This window comes from Mustela putorius, unplaced genomic scaffold, assembly GCF_011764305.1.
Source record: "Mustela putorius furo isolate JIRA1106 unplaced genomic scaffold, ASM1176430v1.1 tig00003834_pilon_pilon_pilon, whole genome shotgun sequence".
NCBI classification, from domain to species: domain Eukaryota; kingdom Metazoa; phylum Chordata; class Mammalia; order Carnivora; family Mustelidae; genus Mustela; species Mustela putorius.
The window spans coordinates 97,885,330-97,912,710 of NW_025421987.1; the positions used below are offsets into that span (position 1 = coordinate 97,885,330).

The following is a 27,381-nucleotide window of genomic DNA, read 5'->3' on the forward strand; positions in this document are numbered from 1 at the left end:
TTTGCAGCGGCCTGAAGCTGGGGTGACTCAAGGGGGGGCCTGGATGCTGGTCCCCAAAATAGAAATGCAAAAGCTGGGCTACAGGTGATGAGGAGCCAGGAAAGGGCTCTATGCCAGAGTATCATCACAGTTTACATTTTAGAAAAGCCCTGTGGTGGAACCTGACTTGGGGGAGGGGCAGATGCACTGTGGGAAGGCAGCCTGATGGACGCTGCCTCCAGGTGAGGCTCTCTGCTGACCTCAAGCCACAGGAGTTTGTTGTCAGACCATCTGGGAGCTAAAGGATGAACTTAAACTCCTTAGTCTAACAGTCAGGCCTCCTTCCTCCATCCTCAGGCATCCTCCCCTCCCTCCTGTCTGTTTGTCCATCCATCCGTACCTATATACATACACTAGGCCTGGATCTGTGTCCCCGCCCTTGCTTCCCACTCTGGTACATCTCTCCTCCTCGGATACTTCCTTTCCTGGCTGCACAGTGTTTTCATCTTCATGAATGATCTCATGCAGCTTTGTTTTTGTGCCCCCAAAATGCCTTCTCTCTTCTACTATTCCAGAACCAATAGCTGAGCCTGGAGCCCATACAAGCACTCCAGATTTCTCCCTGTGCTGGCCTTCAGCAGTATTATGACAGTGGGGGAGGAACTGTGGAGCCCTCCCAGTCTGCTGCCTTTACTGTACGGAAGAGGCCAAGGGGTTTAATGATCAGAGATTAAAAGAGCCATTCTTGGGGTGCCTGGGTGGCTCAGTCTGTTGAATGTCTGACTCTTGGTTTTAGCTCAGGTCATGGTCTCGGGGATTGGGCTCCATGACAGCTCCATGCTCAGCACGATCTGCTTGAGATTCTCTCCCTCCCGCTCTGCACCTCCTGCATGTGCTTTCTCCCTCTCTCTCTAAAATAAATAAATAAATCTTCAAAAAAATTATTAAAAAAATGAAAAAAGCCAGGCCTGGGGGTGAGCCTGTTGCACATTTTCAACTCTACTACCCTGGGCCGCTTGAACATTTATCCTAGGTACTGTTCTAACTTGTGTCGCTTACTCACGACTGGGTTGTGCTACAGAAGCCGTACGGTAGTGGTTAGGAATGTGGGCTCCAGAGTTAAACACATGTGGTTTAGATCCCTGCCTTGGCACCTACTTGCCCTGCAGCTCTGGGGAAGTTACTTGGCCTCATGTGGCCTCTGTGTGCCTCATTTTCCGTCCCTGAAAATCAGGGGTGGCACACGGCCGTGGGAAGGGCTGATGGGATCATCCACGTGAAGTGCTTTAGACAGTGCCTGCCTCCCGTGAGTAGTCATGAGGTCTCTCTAGGTTAGGAGACTTTAAGCATGGCTTGATGTCTCAATGCAGTGAAAAATCGCTTGAAGGCAGTGAGCCGTCTCCTCTCTGTGGCACATTGCACAGAAACTCCCCGATCCTGTTCAGTAGACAAGGCGCGATCCCCCTTTCCCTGATGAGGGAACTGGACTGAGGCCCAGAGATAGCAAGTAGGTAGCTGAGACAGCCCTGCAATATCACTGAGAAAAGACGTCCCCAAAGTGAGCCATTCCAAGGCATCTTGAGTGACAAGGATAGGACGGAGCCGGTCAGAGAGCTGAGCTCAGGGCTTGGTGTGGAACAAGGCCACGCCGTGCTCTCATCGGGGAGCAGCTCTTCCAGGGCACATTCTTCCATCAGTGACCGCCCTTGGCAGGAGAGCACCGCGTTCATGGACTCAGAAAGCCTATGACGCCAAGGGTACACCTGTCAAGAGTGACCTGTCCAGAGGGTTATTCAGTTAACCACTGAAGGTGAGGTGAGGCACCTGCTGAAGTGCCTGCAGCCAGGCCAAGATCATTTGCATTTCAAAACTCCATTCTTTACTTTTTCTGGAACCATCATCAGTGTATGGAAGGGAAAGTTGAAGTAGTGGGAGGGGATTCCCATGGGACCAGACTCAGAGACACCCTGACACCAGTGGGAGGCGCGGGCGCGGCAGGGACGCGCTGAGGACGTGAGAGGGCCTGTTATGTAACACGGACCTGCTTGTCAGCACAGAGAGCACTTCCTAGGAGGGATTTCCCCTTCCTGCTCGAAAAGCCCCGGCCAGGGAGGCTGTGCCCTCTGGAAGCCTGGATATGTGTTTGGCCCCAGAGAGGTCAACCCTTGTCTGGCGTTGGTCCTGCATGACTCGTGTTTGTGCCAGGATGTCTGTGACAAGGGCCTGTCTGCGGTGTGTCCACAGGCTCAGAGCCGGGACTCCAGACAGTCCCCTCACCCCACCCCCCCACCCCTGCCACCTCCAACCCCCCGCCAGGTTACAGGAGGCAGGACCGTGGGCTGTGCTCCTGGTTGCTGTGGTGCCCTGGCTCGGCCGCTGTCAGGACCCTACGTCTCACAGACACGGGTGACTGGAAGCACATAAAGCTGGCAGTTGGTTTCCTGCTCTTTTTAAGCCGATTGTTGGGAGAATTCAAGACCCGACTTTGGTGACACAAACCACCCAAATGAGCAGAAAATTTTCAGTACACACCCCTTTTTCTTTCCTCTCACCACTTCCTGTTTACAGGCTGTCTCTTCTGAGAGGAGGGGAGACTGGGGGGCAGACAGAGCTCTGAGAGAGGGGCGTGCTGGGTCTGTGAGGAGAGGAAGAAAAGAGAGGAAGTGAGAAAGCAGTCTGCTTGTGTGTGGGGGCGTGGGGGGCACTGACTGGAGAGAGGCAGGGAGGGAGGCAGGACCAGGAGAAAGGGAAGGGGAACAGGGCTTAGTCCTCCCTCTACTCCCCAGCCTTTGGAGAGCCGGAGTGGACTCCCGGCAAGGACTGGAGCTGCTGCCTGGGTAGCCACAATGTGTTCCAGAGCTGGATGGAAACTATTTGGGGACCAGCTGTGGAGAGACAGTTTGTGCCCTGAGGGTCTGGTGTCTGCCTGGCTGTGACCCCTTGCTCCTGCGCCAGATGAGAACGGGGAGAAGGGAATCACTTCTTGGTTCTGCCCATCTCAGGCTGACTTCTTCTTCCCTCAAGCCCGCCGGCACTCAGGCATCTCCTCTGAGGTCACTCCATGGCCGCCTGGGTCCTTTGCAGGTCCAGAGTCCAAGTCCAGCTTGGGGATGAGGGGGAGTGGCAGCTTCCCTCCTGGGCCACCCTGTACTGCCTCAGATGTACCTCAGAGAGCAACTCCAACAGAGCCGTGGGCACTCTTATGGTGTCAGGCTCCCCACCAAGGCTCTGGAGGCTGCTGAGCACCTGTACCAGGTCCTGGGTGTTCTCGCCTTGGGTTGGACATGGATAGGTAACTCATGCGAGCTTTTAACCCTGGCAGTTTTGGACCCAGCCTCCCAGAAAGTACTTCCCCTACTCTCCTCTGAGATCTGCTCCAAGCTCCCTTCCTCCTGTACTCCCACTATAGCACCAATGATGTGGAAGCTAGCTGGCATTTATTGAGCGCTTACTATATGCTAAACGCTGACTGAGTAGGCAATTTTAACGCATACGACAACCCAACGAGGGAGGCATTTTTAATCAGCCCCACTTTACAGTAAGGAAACCGAGATACACAGGGGTTAAGCATCAGTAACTGCTGGTAAGTGGCAGCTTCTGGAGGCCAGCTCAGGCGTTCTGATTCTGGAAGCCACCTGTTCACCACACTGCATGACCCTGTTTTCCCAGCGTTTCCCTGTGTCCCCATTCCCCACCTCCTATGTTCCGTGGTAAACAGGCTCGTCTTCATTCTGAGCCCCTGCGTAAGTCCCCACTCCCCGCTCTTTGCTGAGACAGGTGGGCCTTGAGAACAGTTGGTGGGGACTGAGGGGCTGGCCTCTTGTGGTCAGCAGTCTTCCAGCTCCTCAGAGCCCCCTTTAGATCCTTGCTTTCCACCTCCAACCCCCTCCCCTCCTTCGAGGGTGTACCATCCAGTTGCACCAGCCCTGACTTTCCCCTTCCCTGTCACTTACTGACGTCCTGGCCATTCCTTCATTCCTCAAAGACTCTGGTGGCTGCCTCACGCTCCCCCCACCAACCCCACCGTCCCTGCCTCTCCCCATGACGCTGTCCACTGCGTTGGTGTCCACGTGCCTGGCTTGCTCGGCTCCGGTGGCAGCTCACAGCAGTTCTGGCCCATTTCCTGAGCACCCCCATGCCCCAGATACCGAGTTAGGGCTTTACCTACAACCGCACTGTATTTGTTGGCACCATTTCCATGAGGAAGACATTATCCTCATTGACAGATGAGGAAACAGATCTTCACATGGGTTTGGGGACTTGCCTGAGGTGACATAGTAAATGGTGAAGGACTGACTTGAACTTGGCTCCATGGAGCCCCTCAGCCTCTCTCAACTCAGCTGGAAGCTTGAGCATCCCACTCCGGCCACAGCCCTCCCCGCTCAGCTTGCCTCCCCTTCTCCCTCATCTCTCTCTGCTGTGATCTCTCCTCTTTAGAGCTGCCATTCCCTCGATCCCTCTGTTTCCCTCCAAGTCTTCTCTCTTCTGAATCTTTGTCTTCAGTCAGAAGAGTACGCAGATAGATCCCATCTTCAGAATATCCTGTCTGCTTTCCTCCCCGTTTCCTCCTTACCTTGCACAACCAGATCACGTGTGGGAGCTGCCTGCTTGCAGCCGCCTCTCTACCGGCTGGACTCTGCCCTCCGCCCTCCGGACTGTGCCCAGACCCGGCAGCCTCTTGGGATTTGCCCTTCTTGATCTCTTGTTGCCCTTGCCAGGCCTTCCCCTCCTGTCCCTTTTGGCTTCCAGGCCACTGGTGCCCCTCTCTCCTCTAGCTGCTCCTCCCCAGCCTGCCCCGAGGGCGCCCCTTCCTCTTAATAGTCAGCATTCTGTTTTATAAAGGGAGGGAAGGGGCCGTGTCTTGGCCCACAGCCCACACAAGCGCCGTTGTGCTGATGGAAAGCTGTTGAATTCTGTGGAGCTGAAATTCTGTATAAATAGACACATTTACAACTTCCTGTCCATTTAGCTATCAATCATTCTAACGAAGGTAGTACTAATAACTTGCACGTGGAGTGAGTCCCAGCTTACAGAGTGCTTTCACATGCCCTTCAATATCCCTACCTTTGTGCAGTGAAAATATTTTTATGTCTGCACAGTATGAAACGGGCATCATTAAATTCAGCTCAGTCTGCCAAGGTGCTGGGGGCAGCATTATGAACGAGCTGTGTTCTGCTGAAGAGTCCTTGCGTAGGCCCTCTGGGTGTTGTTGGCCAGGATCAAGTCCCCAGTCCCCCATTTAGTTTTACTGGTGATTGGTAGGTTATTGATCCTTGGGACAAGGCCAAACGGCCCTTGTTACTTTAATAACGTGTTTCTTTCCTACTAGAGCGTTAGGAGAGGCTAAGTGCTGACCGGAAGATGCAGGGATCTCCGTGCATGCAGCTTGGGGGAGAGGCGGGTTGAGGCCCAGCTGCAGGGTCCGAGACATTTGGGTCAGGTTGAAGTGTAACCAGACCAGCCTAGTTTTGGAAGACCTGTATGGGTCACTCTTTTTAAAGGGGACTTGGGAGCTTTAAACCACGACTGCCAGTAGCTATATCTTGTGGGCTGGCCCCACAGCTGGTAGAACCTGCTTGGAGTACTGTGCTGGGGTGGGGGGTCGGCCATAGGCGGGAAGGAGCACGTGGCAGCACGAGCCACATCTGTGCCGTAGCTGCTTCAGCAGCCAGAACTGCTTCATAACCTGAAGTGGGGCGAGCAGGGGAGCCAATAGGCCGCTGAAGACAACCCCTCGTGAGGCTTCAGCCATGACACCAGGCCAGGAGTCGCTGTTTCCCTGGTTTGGCTTGTTGGGACTTGACTTCAGAGTCGTCAAATATTTGAGGCCCAAAGCTGCATGAAGAAGGGTTTTCTGTTGTCCCACAGCCCCATGGCAGCTCCCCAGTTGCTTGCTTACTGCACTGGAGGGGGCCGGGGCTGTCCGCGCTCTGTCTGCTCTGCAGGGGTCTTGCACACTGTTTCTTGTTGATGTTGGCTACTCAGGTGTTGTGGGAAGCTTCCTGCAGTGGCTCATGTCTCTGGTGGTGAGCCCTGTCCCTTTCCTGCCCTTGATCCCTGACTTTCTCTGCTTGAGCCTGGGTCTGGGGCACACTCAGCTTCACTGACCTCTGGCTGGGCTTGGGAGCTCTTGCACCCGCAGGGTATCAGACGTACCCAGCGCAGCCAGGCTTATGGTGGATCTGGGGTCACGGGGGAGAGTTCAGAGCAGCGGGTACACTTGCTGACCTTCTCAGCAAGCAGATGCCATCACTTCCATGCTTAGGCACCGTGGGGGACAAGTTCTGCCTGCTGCGCACACACACACACACACACACACACACCTCACCCAAAAGCCAAGTCTTCAACAAAATAATACCCTACCTCTTCTCCAGAAGAGGTACTTTGGAATACAGGGTCAGGTTGTATTTGGCTAGTGTATTGCTGCCACACAGAGCTGGGAGGGAAACAGCCCTTACTTTCTGAAGCAAAGCAGGGTCTCCGGCCTGCGTACCATCTTGCTGCTTGTAAAGACAGCACTGACCGTGCTTTTTGCTCTTTGTGTGTTTGCTTTATGGGAAGGTGTGATGTACAAGCTGCTGGAGATTCTAATACACCAGAGCTGTATTAGAAACCTACCCCAGAAGCACTCACCTCTGCAGCTCTCTTTGAAATCCATTTTGGAAACTACTGATGGGGAGACAGAGGGGTGGGCGGGTGTGTGATAACCTGCTAACAGTGGAACGTGGGTGGCAAGTACGCAGACGTTCACTGTACAGTCCTCTCAACTTGGCTGCCAGGTTGGGTAATTTTCATAATAAAGTTGTGTTTTGTGGGGGATTACCCCAACAGTGACCCATTTTTAATTGAAAACGGGCCCTTGACCAGTGTGGCCCCTGAAGCTGGAGAGGGAAGGGTTGTTTAATTGCATTAAATTTAACTGCGTTTAATTCGGGAAGACTTCCCATGGGTGGTGGTTTCCTGCCTGCCCTGGCTCAGAACCCGTGCTGTTCACTGGCTGGGTGACAGGAGGCTGTGCGGACCCCTCCCGCTGTGTGTGAGCGCCCTCCAGCCCCCTGCCCTTGCCTGGGGTAACCCTGGGGCAGGGGTGCTGCTCCCTCCTGGGCCTTATGTCCACATGCCAGCCTCCAGGCAGTTAAGGGGCACTCCCAGCCTCCTGCTGACTGGGGCTTGGCTCTCCTCACCTGGCCCAAAGAGCTGCCATATGCCTCGGTGCTGGCTGGGAGATAGGAGGGTTCTCAGTTGCTGCTGCAGCTCTGAGCTCCGGTGCAGGTGGACAGGCTGTCTGGCCCGGGAGGGTTGGGAGGCTCGGTCTCTCCAGATGGCCTCCCTCCTGCCTGCAGATTCTAGGCACTGAGGAGCAGACAGAGCAGAAGGGGGCAGGAAGTAAGTGGTCAGTGAGGAAGCTCTTTGGAATGAGGTCCTGAACTAAATTGGGTCACGCTCATTGCTGGGCTCACGGAAGGTGCCGGGATCCAACTACCTGGGTAACTGGCTCTGGTGTGGGAGTCAAATGCAAGGCCTGCACCTGTGAGATGCCCACAGCGCTAGTCTCCTGTCGGTGGAAGTGGGTGCTCAGTCATGCCAATTCTTGCAAGTCAGCATCCGGAAGGAAAACATGCAGTAATAGCATAAGGGAGAGTTCGTGAAGTGAGAGTTTGCAACGGAGAGTGCTGCTTTCTGCCTGTGTGAGGCCAGAGGTTCGAGAGTCCACGGTCAGGCCCTTGGTCCCCTTGGACGTTGGCGTGCCCTGTGCTTTTCACCGAGCGACACGTTCAGTCGCTCTCACTCACACACGCTTATCCTCCGGGCTGAGGGAGCCTCTTGCCCTTGGTGCCTGCAGAACTTCAGGGGAGGCCCGGCCCCTCCCACCTTGCAGGCTGGGGCAAGGGTCCCTCCTGCAGAGGGGAGCAGGGTGCCCCTCAGCTGGCTGTCATCTCGGTATAGGCCTGCTCTGCCCCCTTTCCTCCCGAGAGGTGGTGGGCACGGGAGGTCACACTCCCTGGTGCCAGTCCTGGCTCCCGGCCGCTGGCTCATGACCTCCAGCAGGCCTTCGTCTCTGTATCTCTGCCACATCAGCTATGGAGGGAGGACACCAAGGGTCCCCACACGGCACAGCTGTCGGAACTGCTCGCGTTTGTGAAGGCTGATGGAGGTGGCGGGAGGACCGTTCTGCTAGCCTCCGCGGCCCCCGCACGCGCTCCGGGTCTGGGGCCAGAGCGAGAATTTAGCCTCGCTGCCCACTGGGCCTGTAACAAATTACCACAGAGTGAGTGGCCTTTAACAACACAGGTTTATTCTCTTGAATTCTGGAGCTCCAAGTCTGCAATTGCTTCCACTGGGCTAAAGTCACGGTGCTGGCAGGGCTGGACTCCCTCGGGGCTCTGGGGGAGGATCCATTTCCTCGCCTTCTCCACCTTCTCGAGCTGCATTCCTCACAGTTCTTGGCTCTCTGGCCTCTTCCTCCATCTTCAAAGGCCGCAGCTAGCATCTGGCTTCTGTTGTCCCACTGCCACTGCCTTCTGTAATCAGATCCCCCTTCGTCTTCATCTCCTGTGGATCCTTGTGATGGCATCGGGGCCACTTCGAGAGTGCAGGAGACGCGGTCATCTCGGAATCCGACATGGAGTCACATCTGCAGTCTCTTTTGCTGTGGGAGGTGATGTTCACAGGTTCTAGGGATTAGGACGTGGACCTATTTGGTGGCTGTTCTTTACATGACAGTTGAGACAGGAAGAAGCTCCCTGGGGTCCTGGTCCTGTGGTGTCCCTTGGCCAAACTCTGAACCAGCGGGCAGCACTACCCCAGGCCTGGCTGGGCCACACATGCTGCCTGGACCCTGGCTGCCGAAGCCTGTGGGCACTGGGCCCTGTGTGCCCAAACAGCGCTGCAGGACACCATCCATGTCCCTGGCTCATGGCAGGGCCCAGGGGGTGGGTTTGGGGTTTGTGCAGGCAGGCGCTGACATGCTACCTGTGTCCCTTTAGGCCATGGCGAGTGTCACTGTGGAGAATGCAAGTGCCATGCAGGTTACATTGGGGACAACTGTAACTGCTCGACAGACATCAGCACATGCTTGGCCAAAGATGGCCAGATGTGCAGCGGCCGTGGGCACTGTGTGTGTGGGCAGTGCCAGTGCACGGAGCCAGGAGCCTTTGGAGAGACATGTGAGAAGTGCCCGACCTGCCCAGACGCTTGCAGCACCAAGAGGTAACGGCACCCTCACTCCCGCTTCTCCCCCCAGACGAGGCCTGTCTTCCAGCCCTTCGGGTCCCGGGGCTGGCCAGCCTCTTCCTTCCATCCCCCACATCTTCCACTGCCTAGTCCTGCTGGGGAGCGAGACTCTTAGGAACAAGAACAGTAACTCGGTGTTAACTACATTATATAGTAAAATAGTGTTCTTGAAATGCTGGTTCCATGGGGATTTTGTAAGGAAATAAAAACAGGACAACAACAACAAAAAAGACTGCTATTCTATTCCCAAATTTAGAAGTTACCAGATCACTGAGTTCAATTAAACCGGTTTTGGTACCAAAATAGTGTCTTCTCAGAGCCATTCGAGAAGGGTTTTTTAGAAGGGCCTTTAGGACACGTCTGGTTTTCCAACGCGTTTGATCCCCTCCCTGACATTAACATTTCCCAAGTAATGTTTCACAGGGTGCCCGTTTGGCAAATGCAGCTTTGAACAAAACATAATCAGAAGGTAGATTGGGTAGGAGAGCATGCGACCTAGATAAGGCTTGCCGGCAACAAGCCACAATGGCTTGTGAATTTTCTGCTCCATTTATAGAGATAATGGAACACGGGCCCTGTGCTGCTGCTGAATGCAGAGATTGTCCGGACAATGGGCCCCCCCAGCCCCTGCTGCCTTGGCCACAGGGTCATGTTCCCCAGGCTGACCTTCCAGTGGCCGTGCCTTTCACCCTCTGCCAGAGTGTGAATGTGCTGGAATTAAAGGGATTGAGGAGCTACGCCATCAGGAAAGCAAGAGTGACCGTTTCTCTTGAATTTTGCTAGAAAAAAACAGCTGTGTCAGCACCACCCATGCTAAGGGGCCTCAAGTGAGGGAAATGGGCACAAATAATCAGAAACAAATAATAATACAGACATCGTCTCTCTTTGGCTGGGGAATGCAACTGTGCAATTTTCTTTTGGCAGATTTCCCCTCCAAATGTCTGGCTTAGACTGATAATGGAAGGAGTTCATGCTCTGTGAGCCTGCTGTGGCTGCTGGGCAGTCCTGGCTCCGAAATGCTCTGGGTGGCAGAACCCTTGCTTGGACGTTTGCCTCAAATAATCCAGGCATGGGTAATTGAAAGCTGGCTGCAGATCGAGAGACCAGATAGACAGGGTCGGATTTATTTTGTGTAACTGGAGAAGTGCGGGGGAGAGTAAGGGAGAAGGAAAACAGATCTGCTTTAGACCTGCTACGAGTGGAGAAGTAACAGAAATCCCAACAGCAACCTCCCAGGGGACGAGGGTAGGATCCTGGATCTGGAGCCCAATGGCTGTGTCCCTCTGCGCCTGGAGCCACAGCCACGGGATGGTGGGGGCAGGAGGGGCCCTCCCCAGCTCCCTGCGGCAGAACTCTGTCAGGTGTGTGCTCCTTGTCCTGGGGGCACCCGAGAGGAAGGGGGCGGGGCAAACGAGGCAACACACATGGAATCAGTAAAAGTAGATAAAGCCCATTTCTTTCCTCTGGAGCCACAAGGCAGTATAGGTTTGCCAGAAGTCAATTAAAAGGCCCAACAGCCTTCACTTTTGTCAAAACGGCATATCCCAAGCTGCAAATGTTGAAGACCTAGAAAACATAGCACTTGATAATTCCTTCTCCATTAAGTAATACCAGAGCAACAGGGAGAGCAGGGAGATGCCGTAAGGAAGCCGCTATTCCTTTATCTCTGGGCCGCACTGACCTTCTGTCTCTTTTCTCTGCCCAACTGCAACTGTTGTTTTAAACAAATTCCCTTTGATAGTGACTTGCAGCAGGCTGTTTTTCTACTTGCTGTTTTGCCAGGAACCACCACGTTTTGAATGCCTTCTGTCTTCCCCCCTCCCTGCCCCAGGGTTTCAGAACCTCCAATCTCCACTTTCTAGCACTAACCAAACATACCCTTCACCTTGGGGGAGGTTACACTCAGCCTCAGCTGATTTCAATTAACAGGCTCTCAGAGTCAAGTCTCTCTCAGCAACTTGTTTGTTTAAAAGGCCAGACTTTAATTTTAACACGTGACTACAGTATATCGCAAGTTTCAGCCCAGCGTGTGGAGCATACGAGTCAGACCAATCGGTCCACATGGTAATTAGGGAATGTTTCTTGGACGTGGCCCTGTGGTTTAACGACAACTGGCGTTGCAGCTGGAGGGCTCGGAGAACCCTCTCGGAGACGGAAGGTCGGCCGGGGGGGTGGGGGGGGCGGCTTTGCCGTGTGTTCATTCAGGAGGCCAAGCTAAACCGAGGCTTCCTGGCCCCCAGCCCAGCCTCAGTGGCCAGCCCTCTGGGACTCTGGCCTCAGGGGAAATGCAAACAATACAACTTGTTTGTAACTCTGCAGGGTTTCCTTGAGGTCGTTCCTGGGAAAGTGAGGACTTGGGAGGGGCTTACTGAGAAGCAGGGCCTCTGGGTGCTGGACCCACTGCCTCCACTTCTCCAGGCTCCCTCACCTCCCTGTACGAGAAGAGGGTCGTGGAGAGGTTCTCTCCAACTCCCTTCCCCTGCCGTACTCCCACCGCAGTTTCTCCCTTGGGAATGTAGACACAGGCCTCAAGGAATTAAAAAAAACAGATGATGATAACGAAGGCCGTGCACAGTGGTTGTACATTCTTCTGTGTTTTTGCCAGAGAGCTTTCCGACACAGCCTCGTCGGTCCCCATGGGCCTGTGGGGTGAGCAGGGCGGCATGTCCTCCAGGTCTCTGCGGGGTCCCCGCCTGCCCTCTGCACTCTAGGCTCCTGGGCCCTCACCCAGACTCCTGAGGAAGCCTGTTTCCGGGGCGTTCACCTTCCTCACAGGCCACCAGGAACCATGGGCTCCCCGCCAAGGCCCTGAGAATTCGCTGTCAGTTGGTTGTTTTTCCCCAGACCACCCCTCCCTGGGGGTCCATTTGTGCTCCCCTGTCCTACCGCCCCCCACCCCACCACCGCAGGCTTCACAGGCCCTTGGTCAAAGCTTCGATGCTCTGGCCCCGCCTCCTCAGGAGTCGGCTGCTCCCACGGATCGATGGGGAATACCTGGAGCTGGGCTGGGCTCTGGGAAGGAGAACTGACCCTTACTTGAGCACTGTTGTTAAGCATTTTCACCCAAAGATAATTTAAACTGTGCACCCAACACGGAGGAGAGGGTCTCAAAGTGTCTCTCTTTCGCTCTTAACCTGATTTCTCCAGAAGGACCCTCTTGAAATGTAGGTTTCCTGGGAGGAGGCTGTGACCCTGTAGCCTCTACTGGAGGCTGGTGTAGACCAACTCACAGGGTGTAGCCCAGCTCATAGGCAGGTTCCTCTGGCAGGGAGAGAGGGCTAGTTCCTGAGGGGCTACAGGGCAGGGCTTCATCGCCCTCACTGTGAAGCCAGGCTGTGCCCCGGAGATGTGGATCTCACGGGTGTAGGCATGCTCTAGAAGCAGGATTTTCTAGAAAGGCCCATGGAGAATCTAATACAGAGGAAGAGTTGAGGGCCCTGCGATCGTGGGAACTGGGGCAGTGTGGGGCAGGAGGCACTGGCTGAGGGGGTGTGAGGATCCCTGTGCAAGGCCCAGAACACCATGTCTTACTCACTGTGATGTCTTCTGCTTGGGGCACACGCTTGCCAGCATCAGATGCAGTAGAGTACAGTGGGTTGGGCTCCTGGTATCTGAACTTGAGAGATCTCCAACCTGCAACTCAACATGGAGGCCAGACATGCTTCTAAACTCACACGTGTTCCTCCGAGGACCCTCCGGCCACCCATGTGACAGCAGTCAGAGGCCAGCAGAAGCCCTTAGGTCAAAAATGTGAAGCTAGGACAAAGAGCCTCCAGGGCTGGCAGGAGGGTGGGCCACACACCCCTGGGAGCTCGGCTGCTGGTGGGGGGCTACTGCACAGCCTCTAACACCTGCATTTATCCCCTCTTCTCCAAAGAGACTGCATCGAGTGCTTGCTGCTTCACTCGGGGGTCCCGGCTGAGAACCAGACCTGCCACAGCCTGTGCAAGGATGAGGTGGTCACGTGGGTGGACACCATCGGTGAGTGTGCCCCAGTGGCCCTGGGCTGCCGTCCCCTTCTGTATCTTGGCAAACGCCTCAAGGCTTCCTCCCCTGGGGGTGATTCATTGGTGCCTGGTGGGGAGGAGGGCAGTTCTAGCCTTGGGTTAGGAACCACAGCGTCAGGGTCTGGGCGCTACTAGGAGCTCCCCAAGAGGACTTGGGCTGCCTTTGCTAGGGTGTAAGTTCCAGGCCTTCTGCAGGTATGACCTCCTTGGGCCATCCCTGGAGTCCGGCCCCTTTCTAGCCACATCTCTCAGGCTCTCTGAACGGTGGGTATGTCAGGACAAGCCATGTTAGCTGCTGTAACAGACACACCCCAGGCCTCAGTGACTTAACAGAATGTAAGTCTTTCACTGCGAGTCCACGGAAGACATTCCTGGTTGGCAAGGCCTTCTGGGAGGTCGTTCTGTATGAAGGTTCTGTATGAAGGTTCCACTCTCCTCAGGGTCCTTGGGATCCTCTCCACTCATTAGCTTGTGGGGGAAGACAGAGTGAGGGATCGCATGAGATGCTTCTGTGGGCTGGGCCTGGAAGTGATGCCTGGGATTCCCACCTGCATGTCACTGGCCAGAACTCAGCCATCTGGCGTCATTGAAGCTGCAAGGGTCTCTGGGAAATGTAGTCAAGTCGTGTGCCGAGGAGGCAGGGAAACCGTGTTTGATGAACGACTACCGGGTCTCTCTGCCACATTTGGTCTCCGTCTGGTGCAGCTCTCACAATGCTGCAAGGCCTCAGAAGGGGCTGAGCTCTTATGTGGCCAGATGGCACCTGGGCCCACGTGCCACCCTGGCTCTTGTCCCCGTGGCAGACGTCCGTTCCTGCAGCTCTCACTGCACCTTGCTCTGTTCTCTGGCACGGCAGCTCTCGTTTGAGGCGTCTTCTCATGTGAACCACTCCAATTTGACTCTGTCCATCCGTCCTTGTGCCTTTGCCTCTGGACAATGTCTACGAGTCCGTTTCTGAGTGGGAGCCCACAGGATGCTCAGACAGGGGTGCACAGACCTCTGCTTTCCACCCTCTCTGGGCTGCCTCCGTCCCTTTCCCAGCACAGCTGTTGCTGTCCCGGCTGAGAGTCTCTAAGGGTAAGAGATGCAGATCACATCCCTTAGCCGTGAGTGCACGTGGCTGACTTGGAAACTGGTCTGGAGCACTGTGATTACACAAACCAAAGCGGCCCTGTGTTGGAACCCGCATACGATCTGGCCACGATGTAAAATGGCGCATGATTTTGGAGAAGTCCGGCGGCTTCCCCTGGTTAAACCGTTACCACACAGCACATTGAGTCGCCCCTGGGTGTATGTACAGGAGAACGGGCAACACATTAACCAGAACTTGGGCATGAATGCTTATAGCAGCATTATCCGTAGTAGTCAAAAGTTTGAAACAGCCCAAGTGTCCGTGAACCGAGGGAAAGCTAATGAGGTACATCCATCCAGGGGAAGAAGGTGTGGGGCTCTGATACATGCTACAGAGACGAATCTTCCAGGTATTATGCTGTGTGTGAGAAGCCAGACAGAAAAGGACATATATTGTATGATGCCATTTATGTGAAATGTCCAAAATAGGCAAAAGCACAGAGACAGAAAGTAGGTCGGTGGTTGCTAGAGGCTGGGGAGAGATAAGGATTGAGACTGACTGCTAACAGCAAGGGTTTCTCTTGGAGGTAATAGAAATGTTCTGGAATTAGATGGTGAGAGTAGTGATACATCGTCAACATATCAAATGACTGAGTTGTACCTAAAACAGTGGGGCGAGGGGACAAGACTGTGTACCTCGACAGGGTTTCTGCCTCTGAGGGCCCCTGGCTGGCAGCCTCACTTGACCTCAGCTGCTGCGGGCTCCTGGCTCCAGCCTCCCATCTTGGCCCCAATGCACGGCCTCCCTCATTCCTGCCCTGTGGTTCCGACTGACCGCTGTGGCTATATCCTAGCTCCTGAGGACTCTGAGTCTTGCACTCTGAGCTGGCCCTGGCTCATTGAGCACCGCTGTATGCTGGGGCTTGTGCTAGACCAGCGGGGCCCATGCGGAGCCCAGGCTCACCCCGTCTTTCTGCCGCTGCATTTTTCTGCTTGCTGCGAAGGCTTGGCTCCCAGCACAGTCTGCCCATGCACCTGAAGCAGCAGTGGCCCCCACCCAGACACACAGGCAGGAAGGACAAGGTCCCACCTTCCTGGGGCCCTGACGCACCTGCTCTTGGGGCGGGTGCAACTTCTCAGTAAAATCCTCCAGGAGAAGTCAGGTGGACTGTGTATCCTTCCCTCTCCTGGCTTTTCTCACACACCCGTGCACTCAGCCAGGCCAGGCTTATGGGTCGTGGGGAGAATGGTCCAGGCCCTCACCTTTGATGACCACACTGACTGGTCTGGTTCCCGGTGAAAAGCCGGTGAGAGCAGTAGGGTTGCAAAGGCAAGAGCCGAAAGGCATCTCACGCAGCCGCCTCAGCCCACCGCAGTTGCTCAGGACCGAATGGCCATTGCTGCTGAATGTCCCCTTTCCCTTCCCTACTCCTTTCCCTCCTAGAAATCAGTCTGACCCTTGCCCACAGAAGCCTTGGAGTGCAGGTGGTGCCTGGACAGGGGCCTGGGACTCTGTCGTGTCAGGGGAACAGCTGTGTGGGGCCAGGCGGGGGCTGCTCCCTGTGAAGGAGCCTGGCAAGTGGCATCCAGACCCCGTCCTGGCCTCCGGCGCTGGCCCGCGGCACTCCTGTCCGAATGGCCTCATCACCCTCTGTGGACACTGTGGGTTTCCGTCCTAGAACAGAGCCATGGACACTTGGCCACTGCAGCGGGCTCCCAGCCAGGGGCACTCGACTGAGAACTCTTGCCTGGGCTTGCAGGGCATCGGATGGCGCTTTACTTTGTGTCCCCTTCACGTCCAGGGCAGTTCCATGGCCCAGCCTCAGCCCGGAGCAGCACACCAGTGCTTCCCCTGCTTCCTGTCCTGCCCACATGGGGGAGGTTGGCAGAGCCTCTGTCCCACTCCCCAGAGACTGCTCGCGCCCCAGGGGATTCATGGCCCCGGAGCAACCCACACTCCCCGCTGGGGCTGCATCCTTGATGGGAGACACCCCAGCTCCTCGTAAAGCCCCATCCTCCCCTTTATGTCTCTTGGCACCCACTTGCTTAACCGAGGTGCTCGGCTCCCTGCCCTCGGTCAGCACACTGGGTCGCTCAGAGCAGACACTTGTGCCCCATTTTCTTCCAGTGAAAGATGACCAAGAGGCTGTGCTTTGTTTCTACAAAACTGCCAAGGACTGTGTCATGATGTTCACCTACGCGGAGCTCGCCAGCGGCAAGTCCAGCCTGACCGTCCTCAGGGAGCCAGGTGGGTCTGACCGGCGGGGAGCTCCGGCCACACTTGCCTCAGGGAGCTCTCGAGTCCACAGCCTGCCGCCACACTTTTCTGTCCAAGACCCGCCATCAGAGCTCTGGGTTACATGGCTCTGCTTGGCTCCAGGGCCCCCAAGGAGGCCCAGCCTTTGTTGAAACAATGATAATTCTGCCTCCTGCTTTGGACCCAGGCACCAATGGCCTCTTGTTTTGGAGTCATCAGGGATTCTAGTATGACCCCTTTTATTCTTCTCTGGAAGGGGGGTAGGGGTGAGGAGAGAAAAAGCTGCTCCCTTCAATTTACAGCATGGCAAACTGTTTTTCCAAGTTGAGCCACGCCACATAATGTGGCTTTTCAGGGCCAGCAGCAGAGGAAATGCTGTGCCCAGGATGCAGGCCTGCAAGAATGAGGCTTTGTCTTCAAGCGCGGTCTTCGTGGTCCTTTGAAAATAAGCATATTCGCTGCGAAGGGCCACCCTAAGGGCTCACAACTGTTGGCTGGCCCACCGCCCGGCCCTTGTGGATGCAGCTTCGTGCAGTCTGCCGCCTGCCGTGTCTGCTCTGAAACCATTCACAGGAAGGCCGGGACCAGTCCAGTCTCGAGAGTGGAGACCAGGCCAGGCCAGGCCTGGGCACTCAGGTGGGGGGAGATGCTGCTGAGAACAGGGGGCACACGGCCTGTGAGAGCGAGGGGGCTAGGTGGGGATGAGGGTGGGGTGGCATGTGTGGCCATGCTTTCCTGGTGGCTCTGCTCACCCTGCTTCCTGGTCCCCTCCAGAGTGTGGAACTGCCCCCGATGCCACAACAATCCTCCTGGCCGTGGTGGGCAGTATCCTCCTGATTGGGATTGCGCTCCTGGCCATCTGGAAGCTACTTGTCACTATCCATGACCGGAGAGAGTTTGCAAAGTTCCAGAGCGAGCGGTCCAGGGCCCGCTATGAGATGGTAAGCCAGCGGGATGTTAGTAGTAGAGAAAAAGTCGAACTTCGAGGTCTGGTTGAGGTCACACAAGCTTTTAAGCCCCCGTCTTTGGCATTCAAATCAAAGAAACAACACCTGGGAGGCGGTGTGTGGCTAGGTCGGGATGGTGAGAACACACGACCCCAGAGCATGGAGGGCCCTGTGCACAGCCCCACAGCAGACCCAGCTTAGGACCCTCATAGAGCAGAGGCAGAGGCATGTTGCAGCCTCGGCAGGAAGAAGCTGGATGGTTCTTGAGAGACCGCAGACTCAGTAAAGGATCTCAAGTCCTTGGAGTCCCCTACGGTGTCTGTTGTGCAAGTCTCGTCTCCCCAGGCGGATGCGCTTTCCCATAGAACTGAGTGCAGTGAGCATCCCTGGACCCCTAGTTGGTCTCTGTTTAAATTGGAAGGGACTTCAGAGATCATCTGGTCCGGCCCCTCATTTCAGAGATAAAGAGCAGAAGCTCTGAGACCTGGAGGGTCTTTCCCAGGGCGCGATGGTCAGTGGCCACCCAGGGCTGTCACCGCCTGCGTGTTCAGGCTGCCGCCTTCCAGGGTGATGGATTGAAGAAGGGTCTCGAACCCTGAATATGTGTGTGCGAATGAATGGACACCCATGTCCTCTTGCCTTCTGTCTTCTCTAGGCTTCCAACCCTCTGTACAGAAAGCCCATCTCCACACACACCGTGGATTTCACCTTCAACAAGTTCAACAAATCCTACAATGGCACAGTGGACTGACAGCTCCTCAGAGGGCCAGAGGGGGCTGATGAGAAGTCAGACTGATTGGCCTTGGACAGCCACTCTGCTGGATCACGGTCCCCTGGAGGGACAAGCACAGACAGCTTCCCGTTAGTCTGGGCCGGGAGCCCACTCCCTGCACATGAAGGTGGCCAGTGTGCTGCCCAGCTGCCCGGCCATGGCCACAACAGGCAGCCACCCCTCCACGCCCAGGAAAAGGCCCGGGACCTTGGCGCTTTCAGCTTTCTGCACCACAGCGAGCTCACCATCTCTGGGCACAGCTGGGGGCCTAGGCTACGTCTCCCTTCCGGGAGGGCTGATCCTCCAGCCCGGCCAGAGGAGAAGGCTCTTGGGAGCATTGGAGTGTGCAAAACCAACACATGCTCTGGCTTTTCTCGTGTTGATCATTTTTATATGAAATAAAAAGATCATGCATTTATGGTATAGTTCTCATTGCCGCGAACTGTCTGCCTGATCTATCCTTGCAAGGGGTGTTGGTGGTGGGATTATCGAGATGCCTGCTGAAGGCACAGAGTTGCAAATGTCAGTTTTTCAATTCTGTCCGTGTCCATTTAGTACTTTTGTAATGAAAGGGGGAAAGTTTGGGATTGAAAGTAAAGATGAAAACCAAAAGATTTTGTGTTTGCCTGACATTCTCTGTGATGCCCGCATTCCTATCTGAAGTGGTCTTAAGTGGTATCCCGGTGGGGGTTGAAAGTGCTGTGTCCTTCCTCAGGGGACCCAACACAAGCCAGTCCACTGTTCTAGACCAGGGCTCTTCAAACAGGGCTCAGTGGGATGCTCAAGGAGGGGCTAAGCCTGTGCCTTAGGACCCTCCCAGCTCTGGTGTAAAGAAAGAGCTCCACACTAGAAACTATGAAAACCCCCACTAGCCTGCCTGCCCTGTTCCAACGTCCTGAGGCTAGAAATGGATTGTGTGCATGAAGAAAGGTCAAGATGCGACTTCCACCCACTTTCCACATAGAGAGCAGTTCCCTTCCAGTGCCTTCCCCAATCAACTCCCATCTTCCAGCTAGGCCCAGAGCACAAAAACCATTTTAGTGTGTTTCCCTACAGGTCCCTTTAGTGCTCTTGGGTTCCCCTATCTGAGATGGAAGGGACCCGACAAATGCTCTGATCCTGTCCTCCTGTCCCCATCTACCCACCCAAAGGTCAGGACATTAGCTAATGACAAGCCGGTCCTGAGGCCCAGGTTTCACCCTCGCCTGAGGGCTGGCCGTCTAATACCTGCTGGCTCTGATAAAATCTGTCACTAATCTGGTTTTCTGCTCTTGGCACCAGGTCTAGGCTGCTAGGCTTTCATTCCAAATGTATCTGTCCCCGGCTTTGGCCTGATGTCCCTTCCTTCCTTTGGGCAAATACGGAGACAAGTGCCTGTCAATAAATAAGGTCTCTCACCTGGGGCAAATACGGACGGATTCTGAGTTTCCTCTGTCCTGCGTAATTGGGATGAAACCAAGACCTCGTGACCTCGTGCAGCTGCCTTAAAATCTTCATTGTAATAAAGCCAAATGTAAGTAAATATATAAAAGAGATAAAAAGGTGACTTAATTAAAAATACGGTTTTGAAAGAAACTGGATTTGTCTTCTGTTTTGGGGTTTCCTGGAGACAAATCATTAGCTTGTTTGCAGGCTTATTTTCTATCAGGCAGCTCTGTGAGGGCACGCAGTCTCTGAAGGATTCTTGGTCCCTGCCGTCCACCCTACAGAAGTTCGGATGAATTCATCTGTGATGTGCACCCAACCAGCTGCTCACAGTGCCCTGCTGCCCTCTGCTGGAAGCTCTGGGGATTAGCTGTTGCGAGACTTGCCTCCTGAGATTCTGACCCAACCTGTTACTCTCTTCCCTTCCTTAGCCCTTTGTCCATGCTAGCACCCCCCTCCCTCTCCCAACACACACCCATCACCACCAGCACTCCTCCATGGACCCCAGTAACGGAACAGGAGCTGGAGGTGAACTGCGGGCTGCTGCTGCCCCTCAGAACAATTTGTTACTTAAACTGTTACCCCTGGAGGATTTTACTAGTTGCCAAGCACATTTAGATATGGCCTTAAGAAATACATATACTGACAACAGGTCTTTGGGGAGAAGGACGATGTACGACCGTGAACCTGGGCAGCTGGGGATGCCCGGTTCGACCGGGCGGAAGGCCGCCCCTTCAGAGAAGCCGGGCAGCCGGGAACGCCCAGTCAGCTCAGGGTGGAACAAAAACCGCCTGCTTCCCTTTTTCTTTGTCGCTCTTTTCTCTTCCCAGAAGTGCCCGTTGTTGTTAGATGAGTCCTTTGAATGTGCTTGGTTAACTATAAACCTTACCCTACCCCTTGCTTGCCTGCAAGACGGGATTAACGTTTGACCTTCATCAATCCTTCTATTGGCTATTGTTTCTATCTAATAAAAGTGAGACTGTGGAGTTGCTCGTGGCAGCAGTCCTTTTCGACTGTTGTCCCCTGCTCCTAGTCTTTTGCAGCTGACTTGTTTGTGCCTAATTCTTCTCTCGTCGCGGACTGGAAATGGCAAGTGGCGCCCGGTCCCTGTTAACCAGACTCGATCTGATCAGAAATAAAACAGGAGAAGAAGCCCCAACGTGAGTTTTGCACGGCCGTGCCTTTTTCCCGCGGGTGAGTTGTGGGCAATTATCGCAGGGTATGGGTAATCTAGAGAGCACAAACGATTATCGCCCTCATGTTGAGAAGGCTCCTGAAGGCGGGAAGAACATTGCTCCTGGTTCTCTGTATTAGGGACTTTAGATTTACAAACATGGGGAAAAGTAGGTCACGAGTTAAAACTTTCGTATACGAAAGGAAAGCAAATTCCAGTCACTATATGGCCTACTTGGACCCTCATTCGCTCCGTTTTGGAGCCTTTACAAACCCCTGATTCAGAGAGCGATAATGAATGTTCAGGAGAAACTAAAACAGAGGAACCTGAACATACCATCCAGGAAGAGAAAGAAACTATTAAGGCCACCAGGAAGGAATATAGAAAGGAGGAAACTCTTCCTCCTCCTCCTCCTCCAGTAACAAAACAAAAGGTGCCCATGTCACTGTTGCCGTCGGCTCCGCCGTTCTATAAGAAGGCACCATTTAATAAAAAAGATGAAAAGTACATGCTATCGGCTGTTCAGAAAGGTCTCCTTGAAGCACAGTGAGCGGGAGACCTAGATGCCTTGCATTTTAATTTCCCGGTTATTATTATAGAACATGTCGCTCCAGGACATGATCCTAACAACCCTAATGGTGTCTATGAAGCCAAGCATGAGCAATTTCCCTTCAAATTGTTGAAGGAATTAAAAGAGGCAGTACAAAACTATGGAGCTAATTCTCCATTTACAACGAGAACTATTCAAGGCATCGCAGAAGGCAATCGACTTACTCCGACAGATTGGTCATTGCTAGCAAGAACAGGTCTATCTCCAAGTGAGTTCTTGCAGTTCAAAACATGGTGGCAAGATCATGCAGAAATAGCAGCTGTCCATAATAGAGCTCATAACATTCCTGTTTCCATAGGCCCAGGTTCAAGACCAGGTATTAATGAATGATCAAGCTGTTGAACAGCTCCGGTGTTGCTGTTTGAGAGCATGGGAGAGAATGGAATCTCAGGGAGATAAGTGCTCTTCTTTACAGAAAGTGGTACAGGGTCCAAGAGAATCCTAAACTGATTTTATTGCAAGATTACAAGAGGCTGTCAGAAGACAGATAATATTGAGGCTGTGGATACCATTATGCAACTGTTGGCTTATGAGAATGCTAATTCTGATTGTAAGAAGTTGCTAGCACCCCTTAAAGGCAAGGGAACATTGACTGATGATATTAAGCTATGTCAAGGAGTAGGAACAGAGACCTATAGAGCTGATTCGTTAGCTCAAGCAATGGCTACTCTGACCACAGGAAAATTTAAAGGACAGTGTTTCAACTGTGGGCAATCAGGACATACTAAAGCTCAATGTAGGCAAAGAGGACAATTCCCTTTGCAAAATGTAAGAAATAAAACACCTGGTCTCTGTCCCAGATGTAAAAAGGGAAACCATTGGGCGAGTCAGTGTCACTCTAGAGTTAGCAAGGATGGATACCCCCTTCAGGGAAATTGGGGCAAGCCCTCAGCCATGAAAAACAAGGGGGCCAATTCTCCCAAAACACCCAGCTTTCTGACAAATGTACCATTTTGAATTTATTACATGCCACGCCTGGTAGTGCTGGATTGGATCTTCCCATTCCCAGAGATCATCTTTTAATGCCTACCAAGCTTCCCATTAAAATTCCAATTAACATTTATGGCTCTCTACCAAAGGGGACCACTGGGTTACTTTTGGGAAGATCAAGCCTTACTTTATTTATTTATTATTTTTTTTTTAAGATTTTATTTATTTATTTGACAGACAGAGATCACAAGTAGGCAGAGAGGCAGGCAGAGAGAGAGAGAGGAGGAAGCAGGCTCTCCGCGGAGCAGACAGCCCGATGCGGGGCTCGATCCCAGGACCCCGGGATCATGACCTGAGCCGAAGGCAGAGGCTTTAACCCACTGAGCCACCCAGGTGCCCCTCAAGCCTTACTTTAAAAGGAGCGCTAGTTCATACTGGTGTTACTGATTCGGATTATACTGGTGAAATTTCAGTGATGTTGACTACTGTGGCGCCATATCCTTTTCAAAAAGGAGACTGCATTGCTCAGCTGTTGCTTTTACCCTATCTCTGGGGTCAGTCTAAAAATAAACAAAGAAATTCCGATGGGTTTGGGAGTACTGGAAAGGCTGGAGCATATCTGACTGAGAAAATTTATCAAGATAGACCAATTTGTCATCTTAAAATACAAGGAAAGGAATTTTCAGGTTTGATACTGGAGCTGATGTGTCTATCATAAGCTCATTACTTTGACCTAAGAAATGGCCATGCAATTCCTTTCCTGTTACTATCACAGGATTAGGACAGACTGGCAATGTGCGTCAAAGCGCCAATATTCTTCTCTGTGAAGGTCCCGAGGGTCAAAAGGGTTATCTACAGCCATATATTGTAGACTTACCCATTAACCTTTGGGGGCGAGACTTACTAAGTCAGTGGGAAGCCTCTCTGGTTATACCTTCCCCTGAGGAGAACTCCCAGATTTTTCACTGAAGGCCACTGCTCCTGAACCCATTAAGTTAAATTGGAAGGATGACAAACCGGTTTGGGTGGAGCAGTGGCCCTTAACACAAGAGAAATTAGTTATTTTGCAAGCCTTAGTGGAGGAACAGATAGAAAAAGGACGTATTGAAGGATCTCATAGTCCTTGGAATTCGCCAGTTTTTGTTATTAAGAAAAAATCAGGGAAATGGAGACTTTTAACAGACCTATGTGCGGTTAATTCTGTTATCCAACCCATGGGGTCTCTCCAACCTGGATTGCCTTCGCCTAATCTAGTCCCACGCGAATGGCCAATAGTTATCATAGATTTACAGGGTTGCTTTTATACTATACCACTTGCTAAGGAAGACTGTCCTCGTTTTGCTTTTACTATTCACAGTGTAAATTTAAAAGCAGCAGCCAAACGATATCAATGGAAAGTTCTTCCATGAGGAATGTTGAATAGCCCCACTATCTGTCAGGAGTATGTGGCAAAAGTTACACAGCCAGTTAGGGATCAATTTCCAGAAGTTTATAATTCATTATATGGATGATATATAATGTGCAGCCTCTGATAACGTGCAATTGCAGGATGCATTTAGAATGCTTCAAATGCAATTTGAGAAATACAAACTCATTATAGCTCCAGAAAAAATACAAGTTACCACACCTTTCTCATATCAGGGGTTCATTATGGATAGGACCTCAGTTGAACCCCCAAAAGTTCAAATCTGTAGAGATAAAATTACAACCTTAAATGATTTGCAAAAGTTATTGGGAGGCATTAATTGGATAAGACCTAAAATTGGAATTCCCACATATGCCTTACAGCATCTTTTTGCCTCTTTAAAGGGGGATCCTAATTTAAACAGCCCCAGGACCCTATCCAAAGAGGCTTTAAAAGAACTGCAGTTTGTTGAAAACCAGATTCACTCAATGCAAACGGATCGAGTCCAACCTGGAATACTGTTAGATCTTCTCATTTTTCATACCCCACATACACCCACTGGATTAATTATCCAGGAGAAATTGATCGTAGAATGGATCTTTCTCCCAAATAATACTGTTAAAACACTCATTGCCTATATAGACCATATTGGCAGTATTATTCAATTAGGAAGGAAAAGAACTCGGCAAATACAGGGGTATGATCCACAGGTTATTGTTCTGCCTTTAAATAAGGCACAAATGGAAACTGCATTCCAAAATAATTTAAACTGGCAAATTGCTCTTAGTGGCTTTACTGGAGACATTTCTTCTCATTATCCCTCTTTACCTATTGTCTCCTTTTTAAAACATACTGCTTTTGTGCTTCCCAAAATTACTTCTAAAAATCCTATAACAGATGCCCCTACTTAACTTTTCTGATGGCTCTGTTAAAGGTAAAGCTTGTTATTATGGTCCTACTTCAAAAGTCATACCTACTACTGGTCTCTCAGCACAAAAATCAGAATTAATGGCAGTTATTGCATTGTTTCAAGATGTTTCTTCTGCATCTAATCTGCTGATTCATTATATACTCTGTATGTTTTGCAGCATATTGAAACTGCTACTATTTCTACTTCTGATGTCTCCCTCCATTCATTATTTTATCATTTGCAATCCCTTATTCATCAGTGCTTTGCTCCTTTTTATGCTACTCCTATCCAGAGTCACACCGGCCTTCCAGGGCCATTAGCTAGAGGTAATGAAATAGCTGATTCTCTTCATTTGCTCAGCTTTTCAGGAAGCCTCAGATTTTCACTCTCTTAATGCATGTTAATCAAAAAGGACTTCGGCATAAATTCCCTATTATTAAGGAGCAAGCAAATTCTATTGTTCACTCCTGCCCCTCTTGTGCTGCTATTAATTTACCTACGCAGCCAACAGGCATTTGGCTACCGGTGAAACACCACCGTGTTTGGGAAAGTTCTCCAGACGTACATACACTTTTAACAGTATTGAAGAACTGGGTCCATAGAACAAAAAGATTTGTTGGGTTACTTACAACAGCTACTCTAGGAATTACAGCCATTACTGCTACAGCGACCACTGCAGGAATGGCCTTGCATCAAACTGTACACTACACGATTTGTACAGAAGTGGCACGAGAATGCTAGTAAGGCCTGGAATCAACAAACGTTCATAGATCAAAAACTAGATGAACGTGTCTCTAATTTAGAAACAGCCATGATATATATAGGAGATGATCTTCAGAATATAAAGCTTAGACTTCATATTTTATGTGATTGGAATGTTTCTTCTTTCTGTGATACTACTCCCCATGCCTATAATGAATCAGAAGTATCTTGGAGCAAAATTCGCCGACATATTAACTAACCATTATGGTGATCATCTAACCTTAGATATTAAACAACTTCAAGATGTGATTCTAAGTATCACTCACTCGTTATTATAATCTGTTCCAGGAGTGAGTTTTACTCAAAGAATTAATGCTATTCTGTCCGATTTAAACCCTTCTACTTGGATCACACAAACTGGTCTCGGTGTTATAAGTGAATTGATTATTCTTCTTATTGCTGTAATCTTTTTATGCTTAGTCCTCAGAAGCACGCGAAAATCCCTCCAACGACTGAAAAATCAAGAAGCTGCAAAATCAGCTTTTCTACTTCACAAACAAAAGGGGGGAGATGCTGTTGCCCCTCACCCTGGAGGATTTTACTAGTTGCCAAGCACATTTAGATATGGCCTTAAGAAATACATATACTGGGGCACCTGGGTGGCTCAGTGGGTTAAAGCCTCTGCTTTCGGCTTGGGTCATGATCTCGGGGTCCTGAGATCGAGCCCCGCATCCGGCTCTCCGCTCAGCGGGCAGCCCGCTTCCTCCTGTCTGTCTCTGCCTGCATCTCTGCCTACTTGTGATCTCTATCAAATAAATAAATAAATATCTTAAAAAAAAAAAGAAAAAGGAAAATACATATACTGACAACCGGTCTTTGGGGAGAAGGACAATGTACGACTGTGAAGCTGGGCAGCTGGGGATGCCCAGCTCGCCCAGGGCGGAGCGCCGCCTGCTTCAGGGAAGCCGAGCACCCAGGAACACCTGGTCAGCTCAGGATGGAATGAAAACCGCCTGCTTCCCTTTTTCTTTGTCGCTCTTTTCTCTTCCCAGAAGTGCCCGTTGTTAGTTAGATGAGTCCTTTGAATGTGCTTGGTTAACTATAAACCTTACCCTCCCCCTTGCTTGCCTGCAAGACGGGATTAACGTTTGACCTTCATCAATCCTTCTATTGGCTATTGTTTCTATCTAATAAAAGTGAGACTGTGGAGTTGCTCGTGGCAGCAGTCCTTTTCGACTGTTGTCCCCTGCTCCCAATCTCTTGCAGCTGACTTGTTTGTGCCTAATTCTTCTCTCGTCGCGGACTGGAAGCGGCAGTGGGCGCTCTCACACCCCGGGTGGACTGGCACTGCCCTTCCTGCGACTGCTTGGACGCACACAGGAGTTCTAAAGACAACAAAGGGACTTGGAAGGAGCACCTGGCAGTCTCTGGAAGTCTTTCCTCCTATCTGGAAGCATGGTTAGGGATGTACTTGCAAAGAAGTATTTCTTCTTTTGCATTGTAATTTATTTACATTGTAATTCATCTATAGTGATTAACTATACCGATTTCCAAATGGTACTCAACTTGTATTAACTGATTTTGAACTTCTCTAATTGCAAAAGTAGTATAGAGCAAAGATGGAAAACAAAGAAACCATAAAGAGAATCTTTTATAATCATACCAAGGAGGGTAACTACTCCAGCTTTTTGTGTATGACTTGTCTTTTTTTTTTCTATGCATATATATATAATTTTAGCCAAATTAGAATTTGAGTATCGCTATTTTTTAAAGATTTTTTATTTATTTGACAGAGATCACAAGTAGGCAGAGAGGCAGGCAGAGTGGGAAGCAGGCTCCCTGCTGAGCGGAGAGCCCGATGCGGGACTCAATCCTAGGACCCGGAGATCATGACCTGAGCCAAAGGCAGAGACTTTAACCTAGAGCTACCCAGGTGCCAAACTATCACTCTTTAAAAG

General features: G+C 51.8%; 1 protein-coding gene across 1 annotated transcript in view; it reads left to right on the top strand.

The window, feature by feature from the left end:
* ITGB5 (integrin subunit beta 5) overlaps nt 1–18,879 on the top strand; it is a 113,673-nt gene extending 94,794 nt beyond the window's left edge. Inside the window, exons 11-15 of the mRNA XM_004745412.3 lie at nt 8,967–9,189; nt 13,091–13,194; nt 16,420–16,539; nt 17,323–17,489; nt 18,151–18,879. Of these exons, the coding sequence (XP_004745469.1) occupies nt 8,967–9,189; nt 13,091–13,194; nt 16,420–16,539; nt 17,323–17,489; nt 18,151–18,246 (710 nt within the window). The 3' untranslated portion in view covers nt 18,247–18,879. The remainder of the gene's footprint in view (nt 1–8,966; nt 9,190–13,090; nt 13,195–16,419; nt 16,540–17,322; nt 17,490–18,150) is intronic.
* Nucleotides 18,880–27,381: the final 8,502 nt, after the last annotated feature.